Here is a 27,560-nt window from a genome sequence, read left to right on the forward strand (position 1 = left end):
TCACAGGGCAGCAGTCTTATGGGCCCTGGCTGTGGTTGAGGCCAGTGGAGCTTGTAAAGATAAAGCTGAAAACAAGGAGTGGATCCCTGTCACCAAGCTGGGCTGCCTGGTTAAGGACATGAAGATCAAGTCCTTGGAGGAGATCTGTTTGTTCTCCCTGCCCATTAAGGAATCTAAGACTATTGACTTTTTTCCTGGGCGCATCCCTAAAGGATGAGGTTCTTGAGATCATGCCAGGGCAGAAGCAGACACGGGGCTGGCCAGCGGGCCAGGTTCAAGGCTTTTGTCGCTATTGGGTCACATTTTGTTGCTACAGTGGTCAGGGTGGTCTTGGTGTTAAGTGTTCCAAGGAGGTAGCCACTGCTATCCAAGAGGCCATCATCTTGGCCAAGCTTTCCATCGTCCCTGTGAGGAGAGGCTACTGGGGGAACAAGATTGGCAAGCCACACGCTGTTCCATGCAAGGTGACAGGCCGCTGTGGCTCTGTTTTGGTGAGTTTCATCCCTGCCTCTGCTCCTGTGCCCAAGAAGCTACTGATGATGGCCAGTATTGATGACTGCTACACATTAGCTATTTGCCACGGCTGCTTTTGATGCCATCTCCAAGACCCACAGCTACCTGACACAGAGACTGTGTTCACTAAGTCTCCTTATCAGGAATTCACTGGTCATCTTGTGAAAATCCACACCAGAGTCTCTGTTCAGAGGACCCAGGACCCAGCTGTGGCTACCACATAGGGGTTTTTATACAAGAAAAATAAAGTGAATTAGCTCTGTTTAAAAAAAAACCCGCACACATGTGCAATGTGTGTGTGTGTGGGGGGGGGAAGAGAAACAGCACATAGTTTGTTTGTTTGTTTGTTTGTTTAAAGACAGGTTTCTCTGTTTTAGCCTTGGCTATCCTGGACTTGCTTTGTAGACCAGGCTGGCCTTGAACTCACAGACATCCACTTGCCTTTGCCTCCCGAGTGCTGGGATCAAAGGTGTGCGCCACCACCTCCCTGGTCGAATAGTTTACTTATAATATCACTGCTCAGCTGCCCCAGTTACAAGTCTGCTTTAACAACAAATAAACACTCCCAAACTCTTGAGATTTAACCTGTGGGGGCTGGAGAGATGGCTCAGTAGTTACTCTTCCAGGAGACCTGGAGCCCACATGATGGCTCACCATGTCCTTTGGCTCCAGTTCCAGGCAATCTATCTGATGCCCTTTGCTGTGACCTTTACACAGCAATAGGCACCCGCACGGACACACACACACACACACACACACACACACACACACACACACTCATGCAGGCCAACATCTGTGCACATAAAACTAAACAAACACATCTTTAAAAATGAAGTTTCTTTCTTTTTGCCTATCTATGTGTGTGGCATGTTCCATGTGTGAAGGTCACAGAACAGCTAAGGGAAGCTGGTTCTCTCCTTTCACCCTGTGGGGCTCCAGGGATGGAATTTAGGTCATCATGCTTGGCAGCAAAAGCCTGTACCTGCTGAACCATCTTTTCAGTCACTACTGAGGTTTTAAAGTTAATGACCCAAGATGAACAGTTAAGAGTTCTCGTTTTAAAGAATATGGAAATTGGGCTGGTGGTGGAGGCAGCAGTGGTACAGGCCTTTAATCCCAACACTCTGGAGACAGAGGCAGGAAGTTCAGGACAGTCAGGGCTACTCAGAGGAACTCTATAAAAAACAACAACAACTAACAAACACAAAAGACTATGGATGTATCTTACAGCTAACTATCTGGGTGTTCACTTTGTGGAAATATTCAGGAGTGACTCATGCGTGCTAATTCATCACTAGGTCACAAGAACTGTCATAATTGACAGTGCTTTTCATACCCTTGCACTCGACAGGATGGAAAACTAGGAGATTTTAAATTACTTCCAAATCGTAGAGTACTGAGATACTGGAGTAGCTATTCTGCTAGACTCTGCAGCTCTTTCATGTCTCCATTACATATACAGTACAAAAGCAAGAAATATATCTACTCGGTCAGGTCATTGGCTACATCTACCCAGAGTAACAAGAAAACAAACCACGCGTACAACTGAGGGCTTGTGGGTGTGGCTCAGTGGTAGGGTGTTTGCCCAGCCGAACAAGTGAGTGGAATCAGAGTTGCTAAAATGGACAAGATTCTTGAAAAGCTAAAGGGTACAAACTCCAGCTCAGACCTGTTCTTTAAAAATCTCGTCCAGGACTGGTCTCTGCAGCCTTCGCGCCTTGCCTTCCTCCACATACCCTTTGTAGGGCTCCCTAAACTAACTCCACCGTGGACAACGGTTTCTGTACCCAAAGGCGGATTTAGGAGGGAGGAGACAGGAAAATAGAAATGGCCAGCTCGCCCTTAATTCGAGCCCCTCGCGGGCCTCACCCCAGCGGAGAGGGGCCGAGATTGGAGAGGAAGTGGGGAGGCTCCAATCAGTCCCTCACTCCCGCGCCCTCAAGCTCCCACCCTTCTCTGCTCCAAGCTGTCGCTAGCCGGATCCCAGCCCCTAGCGCCCGGAGGGGAGCGGCCGGCGCTGGCCGGCTGGAGGGGAAAGGGTAAGATCAGCCGACCGCTTGAGCCAGACGGACACGTCCTCCGCTCCCTAAGCTCGCAATGAACCACCCAGCCCCGGGCCAGGACCCAGAGTAGCCCGGAGACCGCGGTGGCCGGATGCGCGGGTGCGTCACTTCCGGGCGGTGCAGCGGCGGCGGCTTGGAAGATGGCTGCGCCCTGTGGCTCGGAGCTGCCCGCCAACTCGCCGCTAAAAATTCCGAAGATGGAGGTGCTCTCTCCGGCTTCTCCGGGCGACCTGAGCGACGGGAACCCATCGCTGTCCGACCCGTCCACGCCGCGGGGAGCCTCCCCTCTCGGGCCGGGCAGCGCGGCGGGCTCGGGGGCCGCGGCGTCCGGGGGTCTCGGGCTGGGGCTGGGGGGCCGCAGCGCTGCCTCGTCCTCGGTCTCCTTCTCGCCCGGCGGCGGCGGCGGTGGCGGTGGCGGTGGCGGGGCTGCGGCGGCCGCTGCCGCCGCCTGCCGGGGCATGTCGTGGACGCCGGCAGAGACGAACGCGCTCATCGCTGTGTGGGGCAACGAGCGGCTGGTGGAGGCGCGGTACCAGCAGCTGGAGGGAGCCGGCACGGTATTCGGCAGCAAGGCCCCTGGGCCGGCCATGTACGAGCGCGTGTCCCGGGCCCTGGCCGAGCTGGGCTACGAGCGGACCCCGTCCCAGTGCCGGGAGCGCATCAAGGTAACCGGCCGCCCTGCCTGGGTCAGCGAACCCCAGAGGCAGAGAAGGCGGGGGAAGCGGGCCTGGGGGCGGGGGCCGGGCCGAGCGCGGGGCTCCCCTCCCGGGCCCCCGGGTACCCCTCTCGTCTCCTTCGCCTCTTTCTTCTCTCGCTGGGAAGGGGCGCTTCTTTTTCAGATGGCCGCCAGCCCGTAGGTTTCCTGAGTTTGAAGTTGGGCGTGTCTGCCGCCGCCCCTCTTTCTTGCCAATTGAGGACGTTCCTACGCTCTGAAGTTCCTAGTTTCTTTCTGTGCGCTGGCCCGCACTGTCGGCCGCACTGCTTTGTTCCCAGGTAGAGGGCATCCCACCCAGGCTGAAGCTTTCCAGCTGGGTTGGAACTGAGGAAGGGCAGCAGGGGGCCGGGTGAGCGCCCAGTGTAGCTGCAAGTGCTGGAGATTTAAGAAAAGCCTTGGGGCGGCTGGCCTTTTGTGTTAGTCGCATTGCTTGTCACTTGAGGTGGTAAAGACTAGCAGGACGTGAGGTGCTTTTGGAGAGCTGGAAAAGCTTAGTGAAAGACATGTCGTGTATTGTTACCGTGGAGGTAGAGGACACCTTGAATGTCAGTCTGGCTGAGGGATGTATTGGGACTTCCATTGGCGATCTCTACAGAGTCAGGTTGGCTTGAGAGGCAGGAGGCTTCTATTTCTTGACACCCAGTTTTTACTGCTCTAGTTAAGTTGCTGGATGCTGACAAGTAAAACTGAGTGTGCATCTGGCCACCCTTATGAATCTGCGTGTTTAAATGCAGAGTCTTAATGTGGGCTAGATTTTACCATCGGCCTGCGTATCGGTTTGCTGTTTCAAATGATTTGTCTAGGCGTTCGTATCTATCTTTTCAGACAAGAAGCTGTTCTTTCCCTCATTCTGGTGTCTGATAAAAGTTTCTCCCAATTTTCATTGAAAACACAGTACTTAGCCATAGTGTTCGTGTCTGATAGTATAGGCTATTTTTTTCTGGGGAGTGAAAAAAACTAAGAAGAGTTTTAACTGAGAATAATCACATTAGAGAACAATCATAAAACCCAATAAGAATAGTTGTCTGTAATCACACTGAATTGGGGAGGTTGTGCCAGAGTTCATGAGGCCTTGGCTCCAGTGATGTTCTTTTGGAGACATTGTTACTTAGAAAATTTGGTTCATAAACAGCTGTTTCATTATTACCAACTGTTCATGGAATTTGGCACCCAATAGAAAGCTAAGTTAGATAATTTGATAATGTACATTTGAGGTTTCTTATTGAACTACTTTGTTAAACAAGAATGTCATTGAAATAATATGTAATAGTGAAAAACTATTGTTCTTTGGATTTCATTCATTGCTCTGTTCAGGGTCATTCATGTTAAATTTGGGGCAGTTTCTTTGAGCTGCCCTGGATAGCATCTGTCCACAAACTTTTCTGGAATTCTGAGTGTCTTAGGCATTTATAAACTATGCCTGTTTTCTTGATTTTTATTCATAGGATTTTCAAAGTGTACTTTCAAAATCTTGCTGAACATAAATCTCTCCATAAAATTGTTTCTCAAACAACCAGGGAATATCTAGTTGGAATGCTTCATTGTCCAGTTATGAGAAGGAAATCTAAAGCAGAGAAAGGAGATTGAGCCTCTGAAGAATTTAGAGGATCAGTTTACCTGTTTTCAGACAGGTAAGACCAAGTTGACCTCAAACATTAAGTCTTTTGCGATTATGAGATGATGGGTCTCTGATACGCTGTAGCAATTGTCAGACAAGAAGGGCTGATGTATGTTTTGTTTTATAAAGTCTTCGCTCAAAATGATTTGGATCAAGGAACTCAGATTCTGTTAATGCTGATATTTCCTCCTAGAGTTAAAGGTTCTATAAGGACAAGTTCTGCGCTGTCTTGTCCTTGACACACCAGCATACAGTAAGCACTGAATAAATACTTCATTCACCTAACAAAATTTAGAAAGAGTTTTGGAAGTTATTTTTTTGGTTTTTGGGTTTTTTTTTTTTCTTTTTGTTGCTGTGATAAAGCACTGACCAAAACCAATGTGTTTATTTGGCTTACAAGTTACAGCCCATTATTTAGAGAAGCCAGGTATTTTAGTTACTTTTCTATTGCTTTGAAGAGACACCATGACCAAGGCAGTTTATTAAAGAACAACATTTAGTTGGGGCCTTGCTTACAGTTTCAGAGAGTGAGTCCATCATGGTGGTACATGTATGGCAGCAGCAGGCAGACAGGCGTGGCCCTGAGTCAGTAGGTAAGAGCTTACATCTGATTCTCTAGCAGGAGGCAGAGAGGAGGAGAATGGGCCTGCCTGGGCGCTTGAAACCTCAAACCTTACCCCCCAGTGACACACCTCATTTAACAAGCCACACTTCCTAATCCTTCCCAAAACAGTCCCACCAGCTAGGCACCAAGCATTTAAATATGTGAGTCGGTGGAGGCCGTTTCCATTCAAGCAGCAGCACCAGGGCAGGAGCCCGAGAAAGGAGTCTGTAGGTAGGAGCTGGCGCAGAGACCGCATAGGAAGGCTGTTGACTGGCTTTGCCTCCCCTGGCTTGCTCAGCTACCCTTCTTTCACAGCCTATTCAACACCTTTCCAGGGATGGCACCACTAGAGTGGGCTGGCCCCTCCCATAGCAGTTAGCATTCAGAGAGTGCCTGTAACTAGTCTAATGGAGGCATTTCCTCAACTGAGGGCCCCTCTTCTCAGGTATGTCTAGAGTTGTGTGGAGTTGATAAAAAACTGTTTCTGGTATAAAAGCTTATAGTAGTGTTACACACTTTGGGACTCACTTTTAAAAATACTGCATTAAAGCTAAGCTTGGAAGGGCTAGGAGTTAGCTCTGTGGTAGAGTGCTTGCCTCGTTTCTATAAGGCCTTGGAGTCAATCCCTAGCACTGTGGAGGAATACAAAGATAAAACTGTTAACATTTCCCCAAGTTTTGTCCCTTTAGAACACTGTAAATGTTTTGGTAAGCATAGAAGCAAATGTAGTCATTGAAAACATATAGTTAGGAGATAGTTGTCCAGGATATAAAGATGTGCTTGGAAGAATACCTTAAGTTCTTAGAGTCTTTGACCTACAAACAAATTTTTAGGTCCCAGTTTTTAGAAATGCCAGCTTAGAACAGTAATTTGGAAGCATTATGTCACTATTGTATTAATGAGAAGTGCAAAAGGAAAGGCTGGGGGCTGGAGAGATGGCTCAGAGGTTAAGAACACTGGCTGCTCTTCCAGAGGTCCTGAGTTCAATTCAAAACAACCACATGGTGGCTCACAACCATCTATAATGAGATCTGGTGCCCTCTTCTGGCCTGCAGGAGTTGCATGCAGGTAGAACACTGTATACATAATAAAAATAAATACATCTTTAAAAAAAATGATTACAGCACCATAGTGGGTCCTGGCAACCACCTGTAACTCCACGTACAGAGGGGTTTTTAAAAAAGATTTATTTATTTATTAAGTAAACAGTGTTCTGCCTCCATGTATGCCTGAATACCAGAAGAGGGCACCAGATCTCATTTTAGATGGTTGTGAGCCACCATGTGGTTGCTAGGAATTGAACTCAGGACCTCTGGAAAAGCAACCAGTGCACCTAACCTCTGAGCCATGTCTCCAGCACCACCTACAGGGGATTTAATGCCCTCCTCTGGCTTCTGGGTACCCACACATGCATGGAATGCTGGTACACATATACACATGTGCTCATGCACATAAGTGAATCAGAAAAGAAAAAAGAAAGAAAGAAAGAAACCCAGTCAGTAATATCTGTCTTTAGTTGTACAAAAAGGAAAAGAACTAGAAAAAAATTGAGGTTTATTTTTGGGGACTAGGGGTAGGGGGCTCCAAGACAGGGTTTTCTCTGTGTAGCCCTGGCCGTCCTGGAACTTGCTCTGTAGACCATGCTTACCTTGAACTCTGAGATCTGCCTGCCTCTGCCTCCAGAGTGCTGGGATTAAAGGTGTGCACCACTACTGCCCAGCTGTTTAAGTTATTTATTTTATCTAAAGTGAGTGTTGTGTGTGTATGTGTGTACACAACCATGTGAGTGTCTGGTGACTACAGAGGTCAGATAAAGGACCCAGAATTATGGATGGTTGTGGGTGGGTGCTGGGAACCAAACCGTGGGTCCTCAGCAAGAGCAGCAAGTGCTTATTACTCAGTCATCTCTCCAGCCTCTAAACCAGGAAGTTCTTGTTTAGAGTGATGTAGCTTATTGAAATGTAAGCTCAGGCGTAGAGTGTCAGTGTTAGAGCTTGTGGTTAGCGTGTAGAATTGCCCTGGGTTCAGTTCTCAGCATTGCAGAACAATTGCAGGCAATTCTGTGGTTACTGCCCAATCCATTGCTTCCTTGTGGTGGTCTCAATAACCTAGTCTTACAAAAGCAAATTTAAAAAAGCCTTAATTACAGAGGCTCACAGAGAGAAAGAATACCATATGAATCAAATCTATTTCTTTTGTAGTATATTTGAAATTCCTGTAAAAATTTATTTGTGTAAAGTCAGTAAAGGGCATTGAAAGATGGCTCAGTGGTTAAGAGCACTGTTCTTCTACAGGATCTGGCTTTGCTTCTCAGCACCCACATGTAGGGTTAGAAACATCTCATTCCAGTGGGATCTGATGTCTTCTTGTGGTTTCCAGGAGCACCAGCCACACAAGTGATGCACAGATATACATGTAGGCAAAATATCCATATATATTAAACAGGCGTTCTGGGGTGTAGACAGACATACATATCAGTAAAATTTTTCTTTTTTTAATTTTTTGAAACATGGCTTCATGTAGCAGAGGCTGGCTTTGAACTTCTGATCTTGTTTACCTTGTTGAGTGTTGGGATTATAGGACTGTGCCACCATGCCGACCTCCAGTAAATAATTTCTTCTTGATTTGAAAAGAGATGAATGGAAACCAGCTTTTCCATTTAGATAATTTCTAACATGGAACAGCTTTCCACCTAAAAAGGCACTGGAAGGCTGACTCTTATCCTAGCCCCTCGCCCAACTACCCTTCTTAAAGTACTTCTCCAGACTGCTTGTTATTTATACAGTGACAGTATTAAGATTATAAATATTAATAATGCTTGCATTTTGTTACTGAAGTTCAGCTTTTAAAATATTGTTCATAACCATCTTTCTAAGCCTACAGTATTTTAATGGAAAGTTAGACATAAATATCGTTTAGCATTGTAGAATTTCATTTGATGTCTGCCATGATGTTGGCATTTGTTCTCTCTTTTGGATAAAATAGATGTGTTTGAAATGGCTTTACTACACAGATTGTTTATTCTGAAATTTTCTTGCGTTTTTGTTTGCCAGAAGAAAATGTGTTTGCTAACAATTCCAGCCCAATTTTGGAGTCAGATAAACAAATATAGAGGATTGGTTTTTTTTCTTTTAGTGTTGTTTTGTTTACCTTGTATTTTATTCCTTTTTTATAAACCTTTTCTTCATATGTTCATTCACCAAATGGACCGTGAGTGTGTTATTTGTGGGGCTGTTAGTCGTCTGAATACAGAAAACCTGTTAAATACAGTTCCTATAATCTAAGCTTTTACTGCAGCTGAAGCGTGTATGCACACACCGAAGAGTTGAGAAGATGTAGGAAACAGCACAAGTGATGCGATGCTGAGCAGCACTTGGTTAAGTGGCATAGAACTAATGCAGCTTGTAAGTGTGATAACTTGAAAGGGGAGCCATCTTGTAGTGCATCCTCAGTAGCCGAGAGACCGTCTTGACTTAGAGTTCACGAAAGCATTCAATTCTGAGCCAGATGCCACATTCACACTTCAGTCAGTTAATCTGACGCACTGCAAACCTCATTCTCAAGTCACATATTTTTGGGTGTTTGCCAAAAATTTGCCTCTTGAGAGTTGGCTTTATGTCTCTGAACAGATGTATGTGTCTAGCTGAAGTTGAAAGGCAAGGTGCTTGTGTGTAACCCAGCAAACTTGTCTTTGCTATGTCTGTTCCATGCTTAACCAAAAGAGTCTTCTGTCTAGCAAACAAACAGTTAATTCTCTTGGGACATTGCTTAGGTTTTTTTGTCATTTGTCATTATGTTGGAATGCATTTTTTAAATTTAACACCCAAACGCAGTACAATGTATTTGGTCCTTTATTTTAGCTATGATTTCTGTTTGTGAGAACCAGTAGAGCTGAGTTAACTTGGAGTCCAAAAAAAAAAAAAAAAAAAAGCCTTTCTCCCTGTGCAGGCATTTTAATGGACTGCCCATCCCTGCGGACTTTACTTTGGTGTTTATAGACAAGACTTTTCTTCTTTATATTGAAAGAGCTCCAAGAAATGTTGTAAGCCACATAAATAGATCTAACAAGTTCTTTTTCTTGCCACTTGTTACATATTCTGAATTCTGTTGTCCCTATCTTACTGTCACTTGAAAGCTTGTATATCACTTGAAAGTTTCCTTGTTTGGGATTGGGAGTGTGGCTCAGTGGTATAACAGTTATTTGCCTAGCATTGTAAGGCCTTGGGTTCTGTCCATAGCGCTGCCTGAAACAACAACCAACAAAACCTGTTTTCTTTGAGCAGAATATGGTGGCTCAAGCATGTAATCCCAGCACTAGGGGGCTGAGCAGAAGGCTAAGGCCACCCTGGCTGTATAGTGAGGTCAAGGCCGTCCTAGTTATCAGAGCCCGGTCTCATGAGCCTTACTTGTAGGCTTTCAGCTGTAAAGAGCTACAAGTCCCACTAGAAAACTGTGAATGAATGGGATTCTCACTTACTTTTTTTTTTTTAATCTAATGAAGGGTATCGTTAAATATGTATTTGAGCCTGATGGCTTACACTTGTAATAGCAGCACTAAGGAGGCAGAGCAGGAGGATTGCAAATTCAAGGCTGGCATGGGCTGCGTGAAAAGTGCCAAGCTAATCTGGGATATGTAGAGACTCTATATTAGTTACTGTTTTTTATTGATGTAACAAAATATTCTACAAAAGCCACTTGGGGAAGGAGGGGTTCCTTGGCTCACAGTTTGCAGATGTATCCACTATGGCAGGGAAGTCATGGTCACAGTAAGGAAACAGGGAGGTGAGGGCTGCTGTTCAGTGCTGTGTGTTTCTTATTCAGCCTGAGACCCCATCACACTGGAGGTGGCACCACAGCATTGAGTGGATTCCTTCTTCAGACCTTTGTAGATATGTTCATAGTTGTGTTTCCATAAATGTGTCCAAACTCAGTCTAACCATCAGGAAAAAAAAACAAGAAAAGTAAAAGAAAAACATTTGTAAAGTGTATAGGTGTAGCTGTGGCAGGAATACTTGCCCAGTGTGGCTAAGCCGTGGGCTCCTTCCCGGGACAGCCAAGGAGGCATGGTGGAGCAGGAGAATCGAGAATCTCAGCAATTGGGAGGTGGAGGCAGGAAGGTCAGGAGCTCACAGTCATTCACTCTTGGCTATAGAGACAGGCTGGCTTGGCTACGTCAGATCCTGACTAAAAACCCCCCCAAAAGGAAAAATACGAAACAAGCCCTGTAGTATAAACATTGCTGTCCAGCAAAACTTTTTGTGATGGTGGGAATGTTCGTATGTGTTGGTTCAGTGTGGTTGCTGTCAGTTACATGTGACACTGGCCCCTCGGAATGTGACTAGTGTGCCTAAGTAGCTGGTTTTAAATTATGTTTAGCTTCAATTACATTACTTAAAACCTTTAAATAACCACTTTAATGGCCACTATATTGAATGTTGTTGGAGTATTAAGCAACCTTTAAAAGGATTCTCTTGGCCACATACATAAGACTGCTAAGGGAGGTCAGAATTCCTTTCAACCGTCATGCCATTCTATTTCTCTATGGGAGCAACCTGGAAATGGTTCGAGTTGGGAGAGATTTTAGGCCAAGAGCTAAAGTATTCTAAGCTGACTGGGGCAGGTGTTAAGTTCTTGGCCCTCTGCCTTTACATCTGCATTGCCTGTTACAGCCGTCACTAGCTACGGGTGCTGTTAATAACGGACACGTCACCAGAGCGACTGCAGATGAGTTTTTAATTTAATTTAACTTAAATGTGAATAGTCATATGTGTCAATGCTGTTGCATTGACCAGGGCAACTCTGGAACTAATGGCGTTCAAGCTTTCTGCTATGTAGTCCCCAAAGACTTTTGAAATTCATGTACCTTCTAAGACATTTATAGTCAAATAGCTAACATTTAGATCAGGAGCTGGAGAAATAAATGGCTCAGCCATTAGGAGCATTTGTTGTGCTTTCAAAGGACTTTGGTTTAGCTTCCAGCAAGCACATAGTGGCTCACAGCTATTTGTAGCTCCAGTTTCGGGGATCTGATACCTGGGCACTGGTAAGGATGTGGTGCACATTCATACATGTAAGTTAAATTTTAAAACATTTAAGGGTTTATAGGAATTACTAGGATGTGCAAAACACTACTAACTCTGGTTTGAGATGAATAAGACAAAGATGTCTGTAAAATTTATGAGTAATGTACTGTGAATCTGAAAACTCCTAGTAATATTATTCTTCTCCCCTCCCTCTTCCCTGGGTTTTTTGAGACAGAGTTTCTCCATGTAGCCTTGGCTGTCCGGGACTTCCTTTGTAAACCAGGCTGGCCTCAAACTCATTCCACCTGCCTCTGCCTCCCCGAGTGCTGGGGCTAAAGGCATGCACCATAGTGCCCGGCCTCCTTGTAATATTCTTGTTGGTGAGTGTTAGCAGGTTTATGGAGTTTGAAATATTCTTGTTATATTTGAAGGAAGCAATGTCTCAGGCCCATCATTGCTTTGGTCATTCTAAATTCAGAGGCTAATTTTACTTCTAAAAAAGACAATGGAATGACACTAATTACCAAGGTCCTTAGGTCCCTTGGTCAGCAGAAGAAATCTGTAGTCCTGGTTATCTTTTAGCTATCTTTTTTGCCTGATACACTGGGACTCAATCCTTAAGATCCAAGGTTTCTGTAAGTAATAAGGTGTGAAATAAAGGCTTAAGTTTTCATCACTTAGAGTACTGGAGAAGTACAGTGGTGAGCCTTTACCTTAGAGGAGCTAGACCCCGAAGAACCAGTTGCTGTGTAGTTTGGCTGTGCTGGTGTTGGTGGTAAGCTCACTGGGTGCTGTGGGTGTGCGTTAGGAGCACGCCATCTAGGCTTCTGGGCTTCACCTGAAGGTAGCGTCGTCGTGTTTGACAGGGCAGAGGCAGTGGAGTAGATGAGTAGTTGGTGTGGAGCTCAGGAGCAATGTAGCCTGGATCCTTGTAAATAGTGAAATGTTCCAAAGTTTTTAAGTGATTTTAAAAAGCAGTGCTTTTTAACTGAAGAGCAATTTGTTGTGTAGTGCATGGCCTTTGGTGAAGGATGTGATTTTGGTCGTGAGCCTAGCCTTTAGTGGCCGAGCCAGCTATCTCTCCAGCCCAGGACGTATTGTCATAAAGAACCATCTGAGAGAGTAAACTGGTAATTTCAGGGTGGCATTTGATTGAATGTGCCAATTCTAGGCAATGTTTTTGTTTTGTAGTATTGAACTGTAGTTGTGTAAATATCTATAATGCATTACGTTCCTTAATTTTAACTTTAAGAAAACCCAGAGTTGTGCATCTTTAACTACCACACACAAGAAGATATTTTACTCTGGGGATGAGTACTCACATTAGTACATAAAATAGAAATTATTTTCACAAAATCACTATGTAGTGCTACAGTAATGTACCACAGGGTACTTACTGTTCTAGGTGTTTTCCAGACATTAACTTGGTGACACTATGTGCACTTTACTGCAGTAGGTTCTATCCTGTTTGAACACGGACAGGCCAACATCAGAGCCTCCTAAATAACTGTGGATGTGGAAACATCTAACACAGACTGTGCTATATACCCTTTTTTGCCCCTGCATCACACTTATTTTTCTTCTCCCCAGTCTTTGGCAGTATTGCCCCTCCCTGATTACTCCATGCTTATTTTTCTTTTGTAGCTCAGTTTCAGTGGTCTCTAGACAATTTACACCTAGGACTAGTATGAAGAAAATGAGAGGAAGGAGAACACTTGCAGCTCAGGGTCTCATTGTCCCCACATGAGGTATTCTCTGGAGATGGCAGAATAGAAGAGCTGGAGGAACAGGAGAAGGGGCGACAGCTTACAGCTCACCCCCTCCTTCATGTTCCACTCCCCAAGCTTTACATTTGGGAGACAGGCCGGCCTGACTTCCCTGTCTGTGTGTATGTTTTCACTAACCAGTACATTGTGTTAAAGTTTTGTGGCTGTGGTTCTTTGCTCTCCTGCACATTGATAGAACAGCAGTAGGTGCTAGTCTCTGCCTTGTTGAGTCTGCAGCAGCAGGGACCCATTCCCAGAGACACTTGAGGCCCTTCAGTAAGATTTGCTAGAGAGTAGCACTGTAGAGCCAGGATACCACGTTACTCTGTGCCCACAGGCTCAGTCCACCCCTTCCCCAAGATTGGTTTCCTCATATGTCCCTTGCTTGCATCCGTCCTTTTGACTTAAGCCAACCCCTGTTCAACCATCTTAGTAGCTACCCTCTTGCAGCACCTCCCCCCCCCCTCTCTTTCCCTCTCCCTCCCTCCCCCCTCCCTCTGCCCCCCACCTTGTTGCTCCTGTCTCTCAGGCAGGGTGGCAAGAGTTGCTTTGTAGCTCAGACCATCCTAGAAATCACTGTGCAGCTCAGGTTGGTCCTAAACTCATAATCCTCCCGCCTTAGCTTCCTCTAATACTGGGACTATAACCTATTACTAGTAAACTCTTTACTAGAGCAGTTTTTGTTTTCCAGTGTACATTGTCTCTGTAGCTCCTATATGGGCTGTTGTCACAAGGCACTAAAATTGACTTCTCAACCTCATTCTTAATCAGATACAAGTAGACTGAGCTGAGTTATAATCTCTACCTGGGAATAGAGGCAGGAGGATCACCCTGGGCTACATGGCATGAGATTCCCCCATCTTCTCCTCCCCTCCAGGGGGTGGGTGGGAGGCAGACATGCGGGTGGGCGGGGAGACCTGGAAGATACAGGGGTGAGATCAACAGTTTTGATTCCGCTCTTTTGAAAGTTTTATCACATTTCTTTAGTTTGTGTGTATGGTGTGTGTGTGTGGTGTGTGGTGTGTGTGTATGGTGTGTGTGTGTGTGTTTTCTCAGGCATTCAAATGCGATGACATATGTGTAAGTCAGTCCAACTGCTTTTGGGAGTTAGTTTTCTTTTTACCAAAGTAGATTGCAGAGATTGAACTCAGGTGAGTCAGGCTTGGTGGCAAGCACCCTTACACACTGAGCCATATCGACAGCCTTGTGCTCTTATTTATTTATTTATTTATTTATTTATTTATTTATTATTTTTGGGTTTTTTGAAGCAGGGTTTTTCTGTGTAGCCTTGGCTGTCCTGGACTTGCTTTGTAGACCATGCTGGCTTTAAACTCACAGAGATCCACCTGCCTCTACCTCCCTAGTGCTGGGATTAAAGGTGTGCATCACCACTGCCCAGTTTAGCCTTGTGCTCTTGTTAAAAGTTTTCATTTTATATTTAAAGTTGTTTGTTTTGTGTGTATGGGCATCTTGCCTGTATATATGTCTGTGCATCACATGTATGCCTAGTGCTTATAGAGGCCAGAAGAAGGTGCATTTCAATGATCAAACTTGTCAGCAGACCTGTGAAGTAAGTTCTTTGATCTGCCTGTTGAGCCATCACATGCCTACACTGTGCCTTTGGAGAGTTACTCCAACATGGCACGAAGCCCCAGATTCTCCAGTGGAACACTTGGTTGAGTGAAGGGTCAAGGGAGTAGGTAGTAAGATAGGGGACTAGTGACAAACTGGAAGTCAGGGGATGTGCTGGGGAAGTGGGGTTTTATCCTCACCTAACAAAGCATTTTAATCCACCTAGTGACATAGTTACCCTTCTTTTTATAGCAGTCACTGGCAGTAATGTGAATAGAAAGGAAAGAGTGGGGGTCATTGTGAAATCTTTCTTGCAGGGGTTAGCAGTGGCGGTGGAAACTTGGGAGAGGAGAACAGATTTCATACCTGGCACAGTTCTTAAGTGATCTGTTGGATCCTAACCTATTCTAGAACTTCTGCCAGTTCTTTCTATGGTCATGTGACCTTCATGGGGCATCATGGCTAAGTGATAGGCTTCATTACTCACAACCCAGTGAGACAGAAATGGAACACCATGTTAGGACGGCCCTGCCCTGTGGCCTGGAAGACACATTCTCTTAGCCTCTGGTCTGTCCAATTTGGACAGATGTGGACAGATGTGATTATCCTACCTCATTTTCTACCTCTTTTTCTTAACATTGCTAGAGGGTAAGGACAAAAATTTAGATCTAAGATTACAGTTTTAAAAATATTAAATATTGGGCTGGAGAGATGGTTCAGAGGTTAAGAGCACTGACTGCTCTTCTAGAAGTCCTGAGTTCGATTCCTGCAACCACATGGTGGCTCACAACCATCTATAATGTGAGCTGATGCTCTTCTGGCATGCAGGTGTATACGCAGGCAGAACACTATATACAGAATAATAAATAAGTAAATCTTAAAAAAATATTGATGTATTTTGAGGCAAGATAGTCCTGACAGGCCTAGTCCTCACTAGATAGATTAGGTTAGCCTCAAAGTTGCAGCAATCCTCCTGTCTCCACTTATGGAATATTCAGATTATAAGAGTGTGCCACCAAGTTGGGCCAGATTTCATATGCTAATTATCATACAGGTATGCTTGTATTACTGGGCTAAGGCACATTAGCACAGTGGCTCTCGACCTGTGGATCGATACAGCTTTGAGGGGCGAATGACCATTTCTCAGGAATTGTGTATCAGATATTTACATTGTGATTGATATCATTAGCAAAATTATAGTTGTGAAGTAGCAGTGAAGTAATTTTATGGTTGAGGGCCACTACAGCATGAGAAATAGTATTAAAGAGTCATAGCATTAGGAAGGTTGAGAGCCACTGCATTAGCAGTATTTTCCCTTATAAGTGCCCCCTCCACTGCTATAAAAAATAATGTTTAGGAAATGAAATAAAGAGCTCTGAGTTTCAAAGACAACTAACAAATACTATTACCGTCCCCTCACTCATTCATTCATGAGTGATTCTGAGGCAGGGTTTCACTATGTAGTTCTTCTGGCTGTCCTGGAACTCACTCTGTAGACCATGCTGGGCTCAAATTCAAGAGATCCACCTGGCTCTGCCTCCCAAATGCTGGGATTAAAGACTTGCACCAGCAAGCCTGGTAGTGCTTTAGATTTTAAACCATTTTTAGGGTCATAGGGATAAGGACATACTCTTTAATTTTCTTACTGTAGGGCAAGTTTATCCACCATGCTCTATTCTGCCTGCTTCTGTTTTTGCAGAAACTTTCTTAAGTATTTAAAACAGATGCTTAATGAACTAGTGCCTCTTACGCATGTGCCACAATTATCTGGAGTTTGTGATCTTCTTAATACTAGGTGGAAGATGTCTGCCCTTGCAAAGAGATGTGTATTTAAATCTTTGTAATTATTACTTATTCATAGTTTAGAGAGTCCTTGAGAGCCTGTGGACACACCTTGTTTCTCTTGGCACTGATTGGGTGCTCTCTTTTCACTCAGGTTGTACTGTTAAGACAGTGAGATAATAAACTTGTATCTGTTCTCAGCTATTCCAGGAACAGCAGTCACCATTTCGGTTTTCTGTGTGTGTTTTCAGCCATGTTAATGAATAATGTATTTTGGGTTAGCAAATATTATTGATTCAGTGTATTTGATAGAGTAGATAGGAAGTTGTTTATTTTTTTGTTTTCTAGTTGGAGTTCCTGTCTGTGAGACTGCTTCGTTGTAATAGCTCAAGCTTGTGAAATTTACAGTACTTTTCCCCTTTAGGTTACTTCATTTATTTGAATAAGCCAATTATGTTTGTAAATGATATTAATAAAACAAAAATAAAAGTTTATATCAATCAAAAACTGCGTTTATTATTTATTTAATTTATGAATATTTTTCTCTACATGGAAAGATTAGGTTTGATATATAAAGAATGTGTTAGGTCAGCAAGTCAACCTTGTATGTGGAGTCTGAACTGCCTAGACCCAATTTTAAAGAATTTTTATTCACACATCCATCAGAGTTTATGGAGCCATTTTCATATGCCAGGTATTACAGGCACTGGGAGTATATCAATGAAAAGAAGAAGCCCCCCCCCCCTTTTAAGACAGTATCTCTAGCCCAGGTTCTCCTCACTGGGTAGCTCACTGTGTAACTGAGGACTGTGAGATTCTGATTGGCCCACCTTCATCTCTCAGTTTCCAGGATTACAGGTCTGTGTCACCACACCTGGTTACAAAACTGATTCAAAAACCAAAACAAACTACAGATCATTATTCTAATAGAAAATGATGATATTTATGTTTTTATAGTACTGGGGCATTGAGCCTAGAGCCTTGCATCTGCTAGATAGGCACTTTGTCATGTTCCCACATACCCCAGTCCTGAAAAAATAGGCATACACAAATATCTAATTCAAATCAAATGGTTTACTCCTGTAATTCCAGCACCTGATAGCAGGAGGCAGAAGAGTTTGAGACCAGTTTGTCTACATAGTGGGACCTTGCTTCAAAAATAAGTAAGAACAACTAGCACAAGCCATAGCTCCTCAGATGTCATGTTTTTGGTTGAGCCTTATTGCCCTAAGTTTGAACACCATCCTTGCACACCTTTGCATAAGGAAAATTGGCTTTTGTTTTTGTGCTTTATTTATTTATTTTTTATTCTTTTGCATTGTATGCATCAAGGTAACTCTGAGAGCAGCAAAATGCTGTGTTACTGTTCTGTCAGGGCTTACCTCAGAGAACTCCCCTCCTCTGGGTACAGGTGCTGTGTAGCGTCCAGGCTTGAGCCAAAGCAGGTAATTTTCCTCTCCTGCTCAAATTAAAAAACAACAGTTGAGCTTTGAGAGTTCAGTGTTGTGTTCATTTTAGAACACAATAAAATGTTTTTCCTGTAAGTAATGTGTCCGTACTATTACAGTAATAAAAAAATGGAAGAATTTTAAAATTCTTTACTATAGCATAATCACACAACCCTAAAAAATATTGATGATGATGATGGTTTTGGTTTTGGTTTTGATTTTTAGAGACAGGGTTTCTCTGTATAGCCCTGGCTGTCATGGACTCACTTTGTAGCCTCACTGAGGCTTAATTCTCTAGGTAGGGAGTAAGACTCCTTTTCCTTCTTTGTTCATATGTCAGTGTGTTAATTGCATGTTAGACATACATACTTATGCAAAGCCTTAAAAACTGTCAAAGCTAGATGTTTCTGAAATTTTGATTCTGGGAGTATTTACATAGCAATGTCACAAACCATCTACGTTCGAAGTCCTGTTGTGTGCTTAACTTAAGTTATCAAGCAAAGTTTTCTTAAAATCTTTTAAATACTAAAATGGGAGAAAGTCAAGGTAGCATTTCTATGCTGTTGAATGATGTGGATTAGTTGAAACTCTCAATTTTTCCCCCAACATAACTTTCACGTTGTTTTTGGTTTTGTTTCATTGTTGTTGTTGTTGTTGCTTTTTGAGACAGGGTTTCTCTATGTAGTCTTGAACGTTCTGGAACTTACTCTGGAGACCAGGCTAGTCTGAGATTCAGAGGTCTCTGCCTGCGCTTCCCTGCCTCCTTATGCTGGAGGTAAAGGCATGTGCTAACCACTGCCCACTCTTGATGTTGATTGCTGCGGTAAGATTCTTTTTGTAGAGGTGGTGTTGAAATAGTCTTTTTATGTAGTCCTGGCTGGCCTTGAACTTGGAACCATCCTCCAAGTGCTGTGATCGCTACTGGCATTGGGGTTCATTTTTAAGGTATAATTCACACTATATTCTTACTGTGTGCTTTTGATATAACACTTTAATGTCCTGCTTTGCTCTACTTGAGTTTACCATTATTGATAACCCCTCAGTATACACACACTGTGGCTGCATCATTTTGTAATAATTATAATAGCTAACATTTATTGAATGAAAGCAATTACATACATCACTTTAATGCTCACAACAAATCGGCAATAGGAGGGAGCACTATCCTTAACTCCGCAGTACAGATGGAGAAATTAAGGCACAGAGAGATTAATTTGGCAAATGTCACAAAACTAGCAGGTGGTGACAATAGAATAAGCATTTGCATTCCAGATCCTGTGTTTATAACAACTTGGTTTATTTCCTCCTACGAATCACCAACCCACTTTCCTTAAATTTTGACAACTGCAGTAATGTTTTGGAGCATAAAGCATAAATGTAATACCAAAACCATATAGTAGGATCCAGATGGACACACCACTATGCTCACATATTTTTTTCTTCTCTCTTTTCCTTTCTGTTTTCCCTTCCTTACATAGGGTCTCATTTATCCCAGGCTGGCCTCATACTATGTGGCTGAGGAGGATGACCTTGAACTGTTGATCTTTCTGTCTCTTCTCTAGTGCTGGGATTATAGGCATTTGCCACTACACCTCATTTAAGTGCTGGCGGTCAAACCCAGGACTACGTGCATACTAGGCAAGCATTCTACCAACTGAACTGCACCTCCAGTGCTCTCTCCCTCTCCCCCTTTGCCTCCCTCCTTCTCTCCCTCCCTCCCTCCCTTCCTTCCTCTCTGCTTCTGGGATTAAACCCAGGTCCTTTTATGCACTAGGCAAATGCATATATTTCTGATTGAGTTAAATTTTATCATTTAGACTTACTGCTCTAGATTCATTTGGGTTTGAGCCCCCTCAGAAAGTCTTGTAAAAAGAAAACTGGCACCACCCACATCACTAGGGAATGTTTGAATCCAAGACTGCTTTTTGGAAATCTGTCACAGTTGGACAGGAAAGCCACAAACTCTTAAAGTGAAACCTATGAAGATTTCATGTGACAGCGTACTGCTTACTGCATTGAACATCCATCTGCAACAAGACATATCAGCTGTAGATATATTCAGGACAGAAGCCTTTTAAAAAGGACATATTTCATTTATCACATGCTAAGTGGAATGCTGAACCATTACATCTGAGTTTTCTTTACTACCCGTGGTTTTAAGTTAACAGCTCAAAAATACTTTATTTTATGAATATTTTACCTGCACATATGCTTAAATGCATCATATGTATGCAGAGCTAGAAGAGACCAGAAGAGGGCGTTAGATCCCCTGGAACCAGAGTTAAAGGCCATTGTGAGCTGCCGTATGGGAGCTGGGGATTGAACCTGGATCCTCTAAGAGAAGCCAGTGCTCTTAACTGCGGAGCCATCTTCCTAGACCCCCCCCCCCATAAACTTTTTATTCCTAGATCCATCCTTATGATCAATATCATATTCTTTCTTATATGTATCAAAACTCAGTGTGAGCAATGAGTTTTGGGTTATGTAGGGGAGATAAACCTGTTTTTGTTTTTATCTGAAGTGTGGAATGGGGAAGAGAGCAGAATGTTTTCCACTTGGAAATCGGACTACTATGTGGGGGAGCTTGATGAAAAACATCCTGAACAGACTGAGGGGATATATATACCTATATATACATATATATATATATATATATATATATATATATATATATATACATACATACATACACACACACACATATACATACATAAATACATATCCAAAACAGGAGGCTTGGAGCTTTTTGTTGGGACTTAGTTTTTGGCTGTTTACCCCTGTACTTCGAGACACTCCTAAAGAGAGCTAGCTGTTCCAGGGAAGGCTTCAAGGCTTTGGACTCTGGCTGAGGCTTCAGGTTCCAGCAGCAGCTTTGGTGGAATTAATGGTCTGCTTAGATCCTGCTGACTGCTCCAGGAGAATCATTCCTAGGAACTGATACCAGGTTTCATTCCTGTTTCCTTTAATCTTCTTCTCCTCTCATGTAGGCTAGTCAGGTTATAGGGGAGGTATGCTTGTTAATCAGTTCATAATAAAGTATATTTATTAAGGCAATTGAGCCTACAGGTGGTGCCCAACGTGAAGCTATTCAATATTCCCTGTGGAAGTACCTTCCAATGGTTTCCTCTTCATTGGACCACTACTGTTCAGCGTAGGTACTGAGAGAACAAACCTTCCCCTATCCTTCTTATGCAAAGGTATTGTAAAAAAAACAATCTTTTAAACCAATGATTATTATAGGCCAAGACGTAGGTAACAGGGAAGGCAAAGGAATTCCAGGCTGTAAATGACCCATTGGTTGGATTACCTTATTTCCTGCTCTCAAATCTGTTATCATCCTCTAGCTGTCTGGCTTCTTTTACTACAGACACTGGGGAGTTCCAGGGGCTGGGAGACTCTTCTGTATGCTGGGCCTCCAGCTGCTCTTGTACTAAATGGTGAAGCGCCTGCCTGCAATTCTTCTTTTGTTATGGGCTACTACTCTTGCCACACAGGCCTGTTTGAAATCCATTTTAGGGGCAAGGCTGTTGGTACATCAGCAGTGGCCCCTCTTATAAATTTGGAAACTCTAGCCGGGCGTGGGGGCGCACGCCTTTAATCCCAGCGCTCAGGAGGCAGAGGCAGGTGGATCACTGTGAGTTCGAGGCCAGCCTGGTCTACAAAGCAAGTCCAGGACAGCCAAGATAACATAGAGAAACCCTAGGTGGAAAAACAAAGACAACAACAACAACAACAACAAAATTGGAAACTCAATACCTGTCTGAGTTTGGATAATGGGCATAGCTCACGGTTGCTCCTGATTACTTATTTTAATATCTTCTCCGGCAGCATGTACCCTTTCACCCCTAGCCTCATCATTGTTTATCTCTGTAATTGCAGGGATATTAATCTGAGTACCCCATTGTAGTAAGAGAGCCCTTCCCCATAGATTTATGGGTATGTCAGCACAGGGTTAACAAAAGAAGACAACAGAACATAAGTTTTGCTTTGGAAAGTTTTCAGGAAGAGTTTAAAACACGTGTGAAAGTAAAGTCTTTGTTGTAGAAGATGCATTGCCATTCATTCACATCCTCAGTGGATGCTGCTGGTTCTTAGGCTGTCAGCTCCTCTTAAAGGAGGGTGAGCTTGAATTAAAGCAGAAGAAACATCCTCAAGGTACAGTTACTTTGTGACAATAAAACCAGGGAAGTATGAGGCTTACTTGCCAAGGGATGCTATAGAGTATGACCGTTCTCTCATGCTTTCCATTAGATGCTACATAAGGAAGTGGTTGGGAACTTGCCTCTTTAGACATAATAGTGGAGATGAGATGAATTGTAATGAATACAAGTTGTGTTCTACACAATGACATTTTTGTCAACAATGGCTGTGCACTGAAGCAGTCCTATAAGTCAGTCCCATTATAGCGGAGCCAAACATTTCCCATCGTATAATCATTATCTGTGTCCTATGGCAAAGCATTACGCAGCATCTTGTGATGCTTGTAGAAGAAGCGGACTGTTGCCAGTCAGTACAAGTACAGTGCAGCCAAGCATGAAGGCTCACTTCTGTAGTCTGAGTACGTGGGAGACTGTTCCTGCTTTCTTTCTTTCTTTGGTAGACATGGCCAAAAGCAATTTGAGGAGGAAAGGGGCTTCATTTTTACAGCTTACAACCCATCATGAGAAGTTGGGGCCTGGACTCATTTAGGAACCTGAAGGCAAGACCTGAGCAGAGACCATGGCGGAACACTAACTACCTCCTGGGGCTAGCTCAGCTTGCTTATTATACTACCCAGGGCCACCTGCCCAGGTGTGGCCTGACTATAGTGGGCCACCATCAGTTGATCAAGAAAATGCCCCAGAGCCATGCCCTCAGACCAATCTGATGGAGACATTTTTCCAGTTTAAGTGCCCTCTTGCCAGATGACTCTAGCTTGTGTCCAGTTGACAAAAATAGTAGGGGAGGCTGATGCAGGAGGATTTCCATGAGTTCCAGGGTAACCTGAGTTACACAGTGAAACTGTCTTACAAAACAAAACAGAAAAGAAAAAAAAGAAAGACAGAAAAGAATGGCACAAAGTGGCACATGTAAGTGTGGACAGTGCATAACACTTGCTGGTGGTTTAGGCACTCACCTTCTTGGTTAAGAGGCCATGTGCAATGATACACCCATGCTGATTAGGTTTGGGTACGTACACACTATAATTCCTGCTCCTGACAAAATGGTCTTAACAACACACTTTCTCCCCTGAGCTAGGTTTTTGTTTGTTTGCTTGTTTTTTGTTGTTTTGTTTTTGTTTTTCTGAGACAGGGTTTCTCTGTGTGGCCTTGGCTGTCCTGGACTCACTTTGTAGACCAGGCTGGCCTTGAGCCTGAGCTAGGATCTTATGTAGCTCAGGCTGTTTTGAAACTCACTGTGTAACTGAGGGTGGCCCTGAACGAGTGATGTTCTTGTCTCCACCTCCCAGTGTTAGGGTTACAGGAGTGTCCCCACCACAGCCTACGCCGATCATCTAAATTTTCTTCCAACTTCTTAAATAAGTTTAGGTTGCTCCAAGGCAGAAACTTAGAATAAACTTAGAACTTTTTACTTTTTTCATAAAAATTATAAGAAAGCTTATACAGTTATGGCTTATAGTTTATACCACGTAAATGAAAAATATATTTTTTGAACTGATTTAATCTTGATTTAATGTTTAGGCCTAGAAGTCTTTTTTTCCCCCCTTTAAATTGTATATAAGTGTTTTGCCTGCATGTGTGTCTACACCATGTTTGTGCTGGGAATTGAACGAGGTTTCTCTACAAGATCACCCAGTGCTCTTAACTGCTGAGCCATCTTTCCAGCTGTGGGCCACATGTCTTGATGGAGGATTTCTAGTAGCTTTAGTTTTTAGTGAGCTATTATGGATGCCAGGATTAATTTCATAAGCCTACTAATAGAAACTCTTATTACAGGTTACGTTTGCCTGCTAGATAGTCATTTCCAGTAAGAAAACAAGTGCAAAACAGAGATAGTCACATGGCCAGCATGTGGAAGGGATGATATGGCTTACTGTTTATTGTTATTGTTTGAGGTGTGCCCGCAGCGTGTCTGCACATGGATGGCAGAGGACAACTTTGTGCAATTGTCTCCCTCTTCCTACTTTCATATGGGTTCTGAGGATCAAACTCAGCATCCAGGCCCGTTCCCTCGAGCAGCTTTATCTGCTGAGCCTTCTCATTGACCCACTGGCTCTACGTTTAAACTTGGAATGAGCAGAGGCCACTTTTGTATTTCAGCAGCAAGTAATGTTACTACAATAAAAGCCAGTCAGGATTTGTTGTTACTTATTAGGGGAGTGGCCTTAACTTGGGGGCATGATTGTGGAACAGTTCTTAGTTTGTATGGGGATTTGTTGTTGTTTACTTATGTATGTGTGTCTGATGAAGTCAGATGGGTGTCTGACCCCCTGGAGCTGGTGGTACAGGTTATTGTGAGCTTTCCGGTGTGGCTTCCTAGAGTCAAACTGAGGTCCTCTTTAAGAACAATGCATGTTTTTAACCTCAGAGCTATCTCTTCAGTCCCGGATTGGGGGGAGGGGGGGGGATTTTCAAAAGGGAGGAATGGTTCCCTCTGCCATGCCAGAAGTATTTTTGTGAATGTGCTTTCCCTCTCATTATTACCTATTGATAAGTATTTGGCAATTTTAATGTTATCTGAATAACACTTGGAGTCAGAGCCCCAAAGTGTAAAGACAACAAAAACCTGTAAAAAGATGCTACATGGCAACTTTAGAGGCAAGCTTTTTTCTGGAGCACCATCGGGCATGGAAATCACCCCCTGCTTAACATCCGCATCCATGCTGGGCTCAGTTGTAAGTGCTTCCCTAGCATGCTCTAGGGTCAGTTCGCAGTCTAGCACATACAGTGTTTGCCAACATTTCCATGGTACCTGCCAGTTTTGTTGGAGTTATTCTGTTTTGTTTTGAGACAGGGTCTCAGGCAGCTCAGGCTGACCTAGTAGTTCCAGAATGAATATTGCCACTCCAGAAAAAAATAGTTGTTGCTTATTACATAGAAATAGTGCTCTAGGTGGGTGGTGGTGGCACACATCTTTAATACCAGCACTCTAGAATCACAGACAGGCATATCTCTGAGTTTGAGGCCAGCCTGGTCTACAAAGAGTTCCAGGACAGCCAGGGCTAAAAAATCTGCCTAGAACAACTAAAATGAATGAATGAAGGAGCAAACAAACAAACAAACAAAAGGTTGCTTCTCCCCACCTTGTAAAATGAGATCCTTGTACTTTTTTTCTTTCTTTCTAGTTTTGAGACAGGATTTCTCTTGTAGACCAGGCTAGCCTCAAACTCACAGAGATCCACCTGTGTCTGCCTCCCTGAGTGCTGGGATTAAGGTGTGCACCACTGCGCCTACCTTCCTTGTACATTCTTTTTGTTTATTGAGATACGGTCTGGCCTTGTAGCCTAGGCTGGCCCAGAATTTTTTATCCTCCTGTTTCTATTTTGCTGTTAGGAGTACAAGTATGGACCATATCTAGGATATGTGTGGGTTTTTTGACTGTTTGTTTTTTAGTTAATTTATTGAAATGAATTGAGAAACCTAGCAATAAGTGACATTTTTCTGAATCAGGAACTGTTCTCCTTTGCTTTCTATTGATATATTTGTTTATTTATTGTGAGCTTTACTGAAATTTTTGTTTTTAAAAAATTCAGGAAATATGGGTGCTGTGTACCATGCCTGTTGTCAGCTTATGAGAGGCTTAGGTGAGGGATTCCCTTGACTTTGAGCTCAGCCTGGGCAACATTTTGTCTGAGAGGATTACGCTCAGGTCATCAGTATGGCCATGGTGTCTTTACCTGCTCAGCCATCCTGCTGGCCCTGAGTGTGTCAGTCTTTGGAATCTCTTCTGAAGTCTGTCATACAAATTAAGTCTACTTATCTTAAGACTTCCTCATACATCTTTTATCCTGTCCTAGAAGAAAAGCCTCTGTGCTGTAGAACAAGCTTTAAGCAGAGGAGTGTGTACGTGGTCATCAGGGAGACTGGGAAGTCTGTGATTTGTGTGTTTCCTCAGCAGGGGATCTACAGCCCTCATAGGCTTAGGCTTCCTGCTTAGGAAAAGGAAGAGCAGATGTTAGAATTAGAGGTTTGTGCTCTGCTCTCAGATGCAGAGCCAGGGGAGCATGAAGCAAGCCCTGCCCTCCCCTCTTTGTTCTCGGTTCTTCTTCCCTCCTCCTCTTCTGCCTTCTTTTCCTCCTCCTCCTCCTTTCCCTTTCTCTTCTCCTTATCCCTTTTCTTTTTTGTTGGGGATCGGTTTTAAAGGGTTTTGTCAGTTTGCCAGATACTAATATACAGAAAACCCAGTGTGATAATTCTGAGTTTTGCCCAAATGGTTTTGTTTTGGGTACTTTCTACCCAACGTTGCAATTATGTATAACAAGATGTGAGTGTAAATTCATGCTTATTGTTTTGTTTGTTTTTCTTTTTCTTTTTTTTCTTTTTTCTTTTTTTTTTTTAGTCAGATCTCTATTTAGCTGTGGCTAGCTTGAAACCACTCTATGTAGACCATGTAGGCTTGGAGCTCACAGAGATCTTCTACCTCTGCCTCCCAGGGGTGGGATTACAGGCATGCGCCACCTACTGTTAGCATGTGAAGCAAGCACTGTACCAACTGAGCTACATCCCCGGTGCACGTGCGCATCTCTGTGTCTGTGTGTGTGTATGTGTTTCTGTGCTACATACCCAGCATATGTGTGTGTGTGTGTGTGTGTGTGTGTGTGTGTGTGTGTGTGTCTGAGCTACATCACTGGCGCAAGTGTGTGTTTGTGTGTGTGTGTGTGCATGTGTGTGTGTCTGTGTCTGTCTGACCTACATCCCTAGCCTGTGTGTGTGTGCATGTGTGTGTCTGTGTATGTGGATTGCTTAAGATTGAACCCAGGACCTTGTACATACTAGGCAAACATTCCACTGAGGTGTGTCCTAGGACCTTTTTAGTTTTTACTTACATGTAGTGTTTTGTTGGCTCAGTTAAGAGCCACTAGTAATAATTGTAGTAGGAGTTTAAAGGGGAAAGATCTATTTTACAGAGACTACTCATTTATCTTAGTCCAACGTACATTTGTTTGGTAGGGTTGTTTATCAGAGACAAGGTCTCGCTGCACAGCCAGCCGCCTTGAACTTGCAGCAGTCCTGCCTTGTGTCTGGGATTATGGAACTGAACTGCCATGCCCTGCTTGAAGTCTTATTTTGACACATTTATAAGAAAATTAGTTACTGGAGATTTACTTCCTGTAAATTTCTTCATTTCTTTTGGAATATGTGATTTTTGAAGATTTGTCTTACTTACTCATTGAGAGGAGTTTTGGGTTTATCACATTCAGTTTGCTGCTGGGTACGGTAACTGCAGGGCATGCGCAGTATGGCCAGTTTGACAACTACATTTGAAAAGCTGTGTTACTGTTTGTTTTTTCTTATA

General features: G+C 43.5%; 1 protein-coding gene across 11 annotated transcripts in view; it reads left to right on the top strand.

Moving 5' to 3' along the window:
* Window positions 1-1,287: 1,287 nt before the first annotated feature.
* MSANTD2 (Myb/SANT DNA binding domain containing 2) overlaps window positions 1,288-27,560 on the top strand; it is a 37,512-nt gene continuing 11,239 nt past the window's right edge. For 2 of the 11 annotated variants that reach the window (XM_084782620.1, XM_084782621.1), the window contains exon 1: window positions 1,290-3,241. In XM_084782620.1, coding sequence (XP_084638746.1) covers window positions 2,717-3,241 — 525 coding nt within the window. In that variant the 5' untranslated portion in view covers window positions 1,290-2,716. Of the gene's footprint in view, window positions 3,242-4,808; window positions 9,414-27,560 lie in introns of those variants that run through there. The other 9 variants (XR_014779413.1, XM_084782619.1, XR_014779411.1 and 6 more) reach the window with 8 other exon arrangements.

Source organism: Acomys minous, assembly GCF_964271855.1.
Source record: "Acomys minous genome assembly, chromosome: 5".
Classification (NCBI taxonomy): Eukaryota; Metazoa; Chordata; class Mammalia; order Rodentia; family Muridae; genus Acomys; species Acomys minous.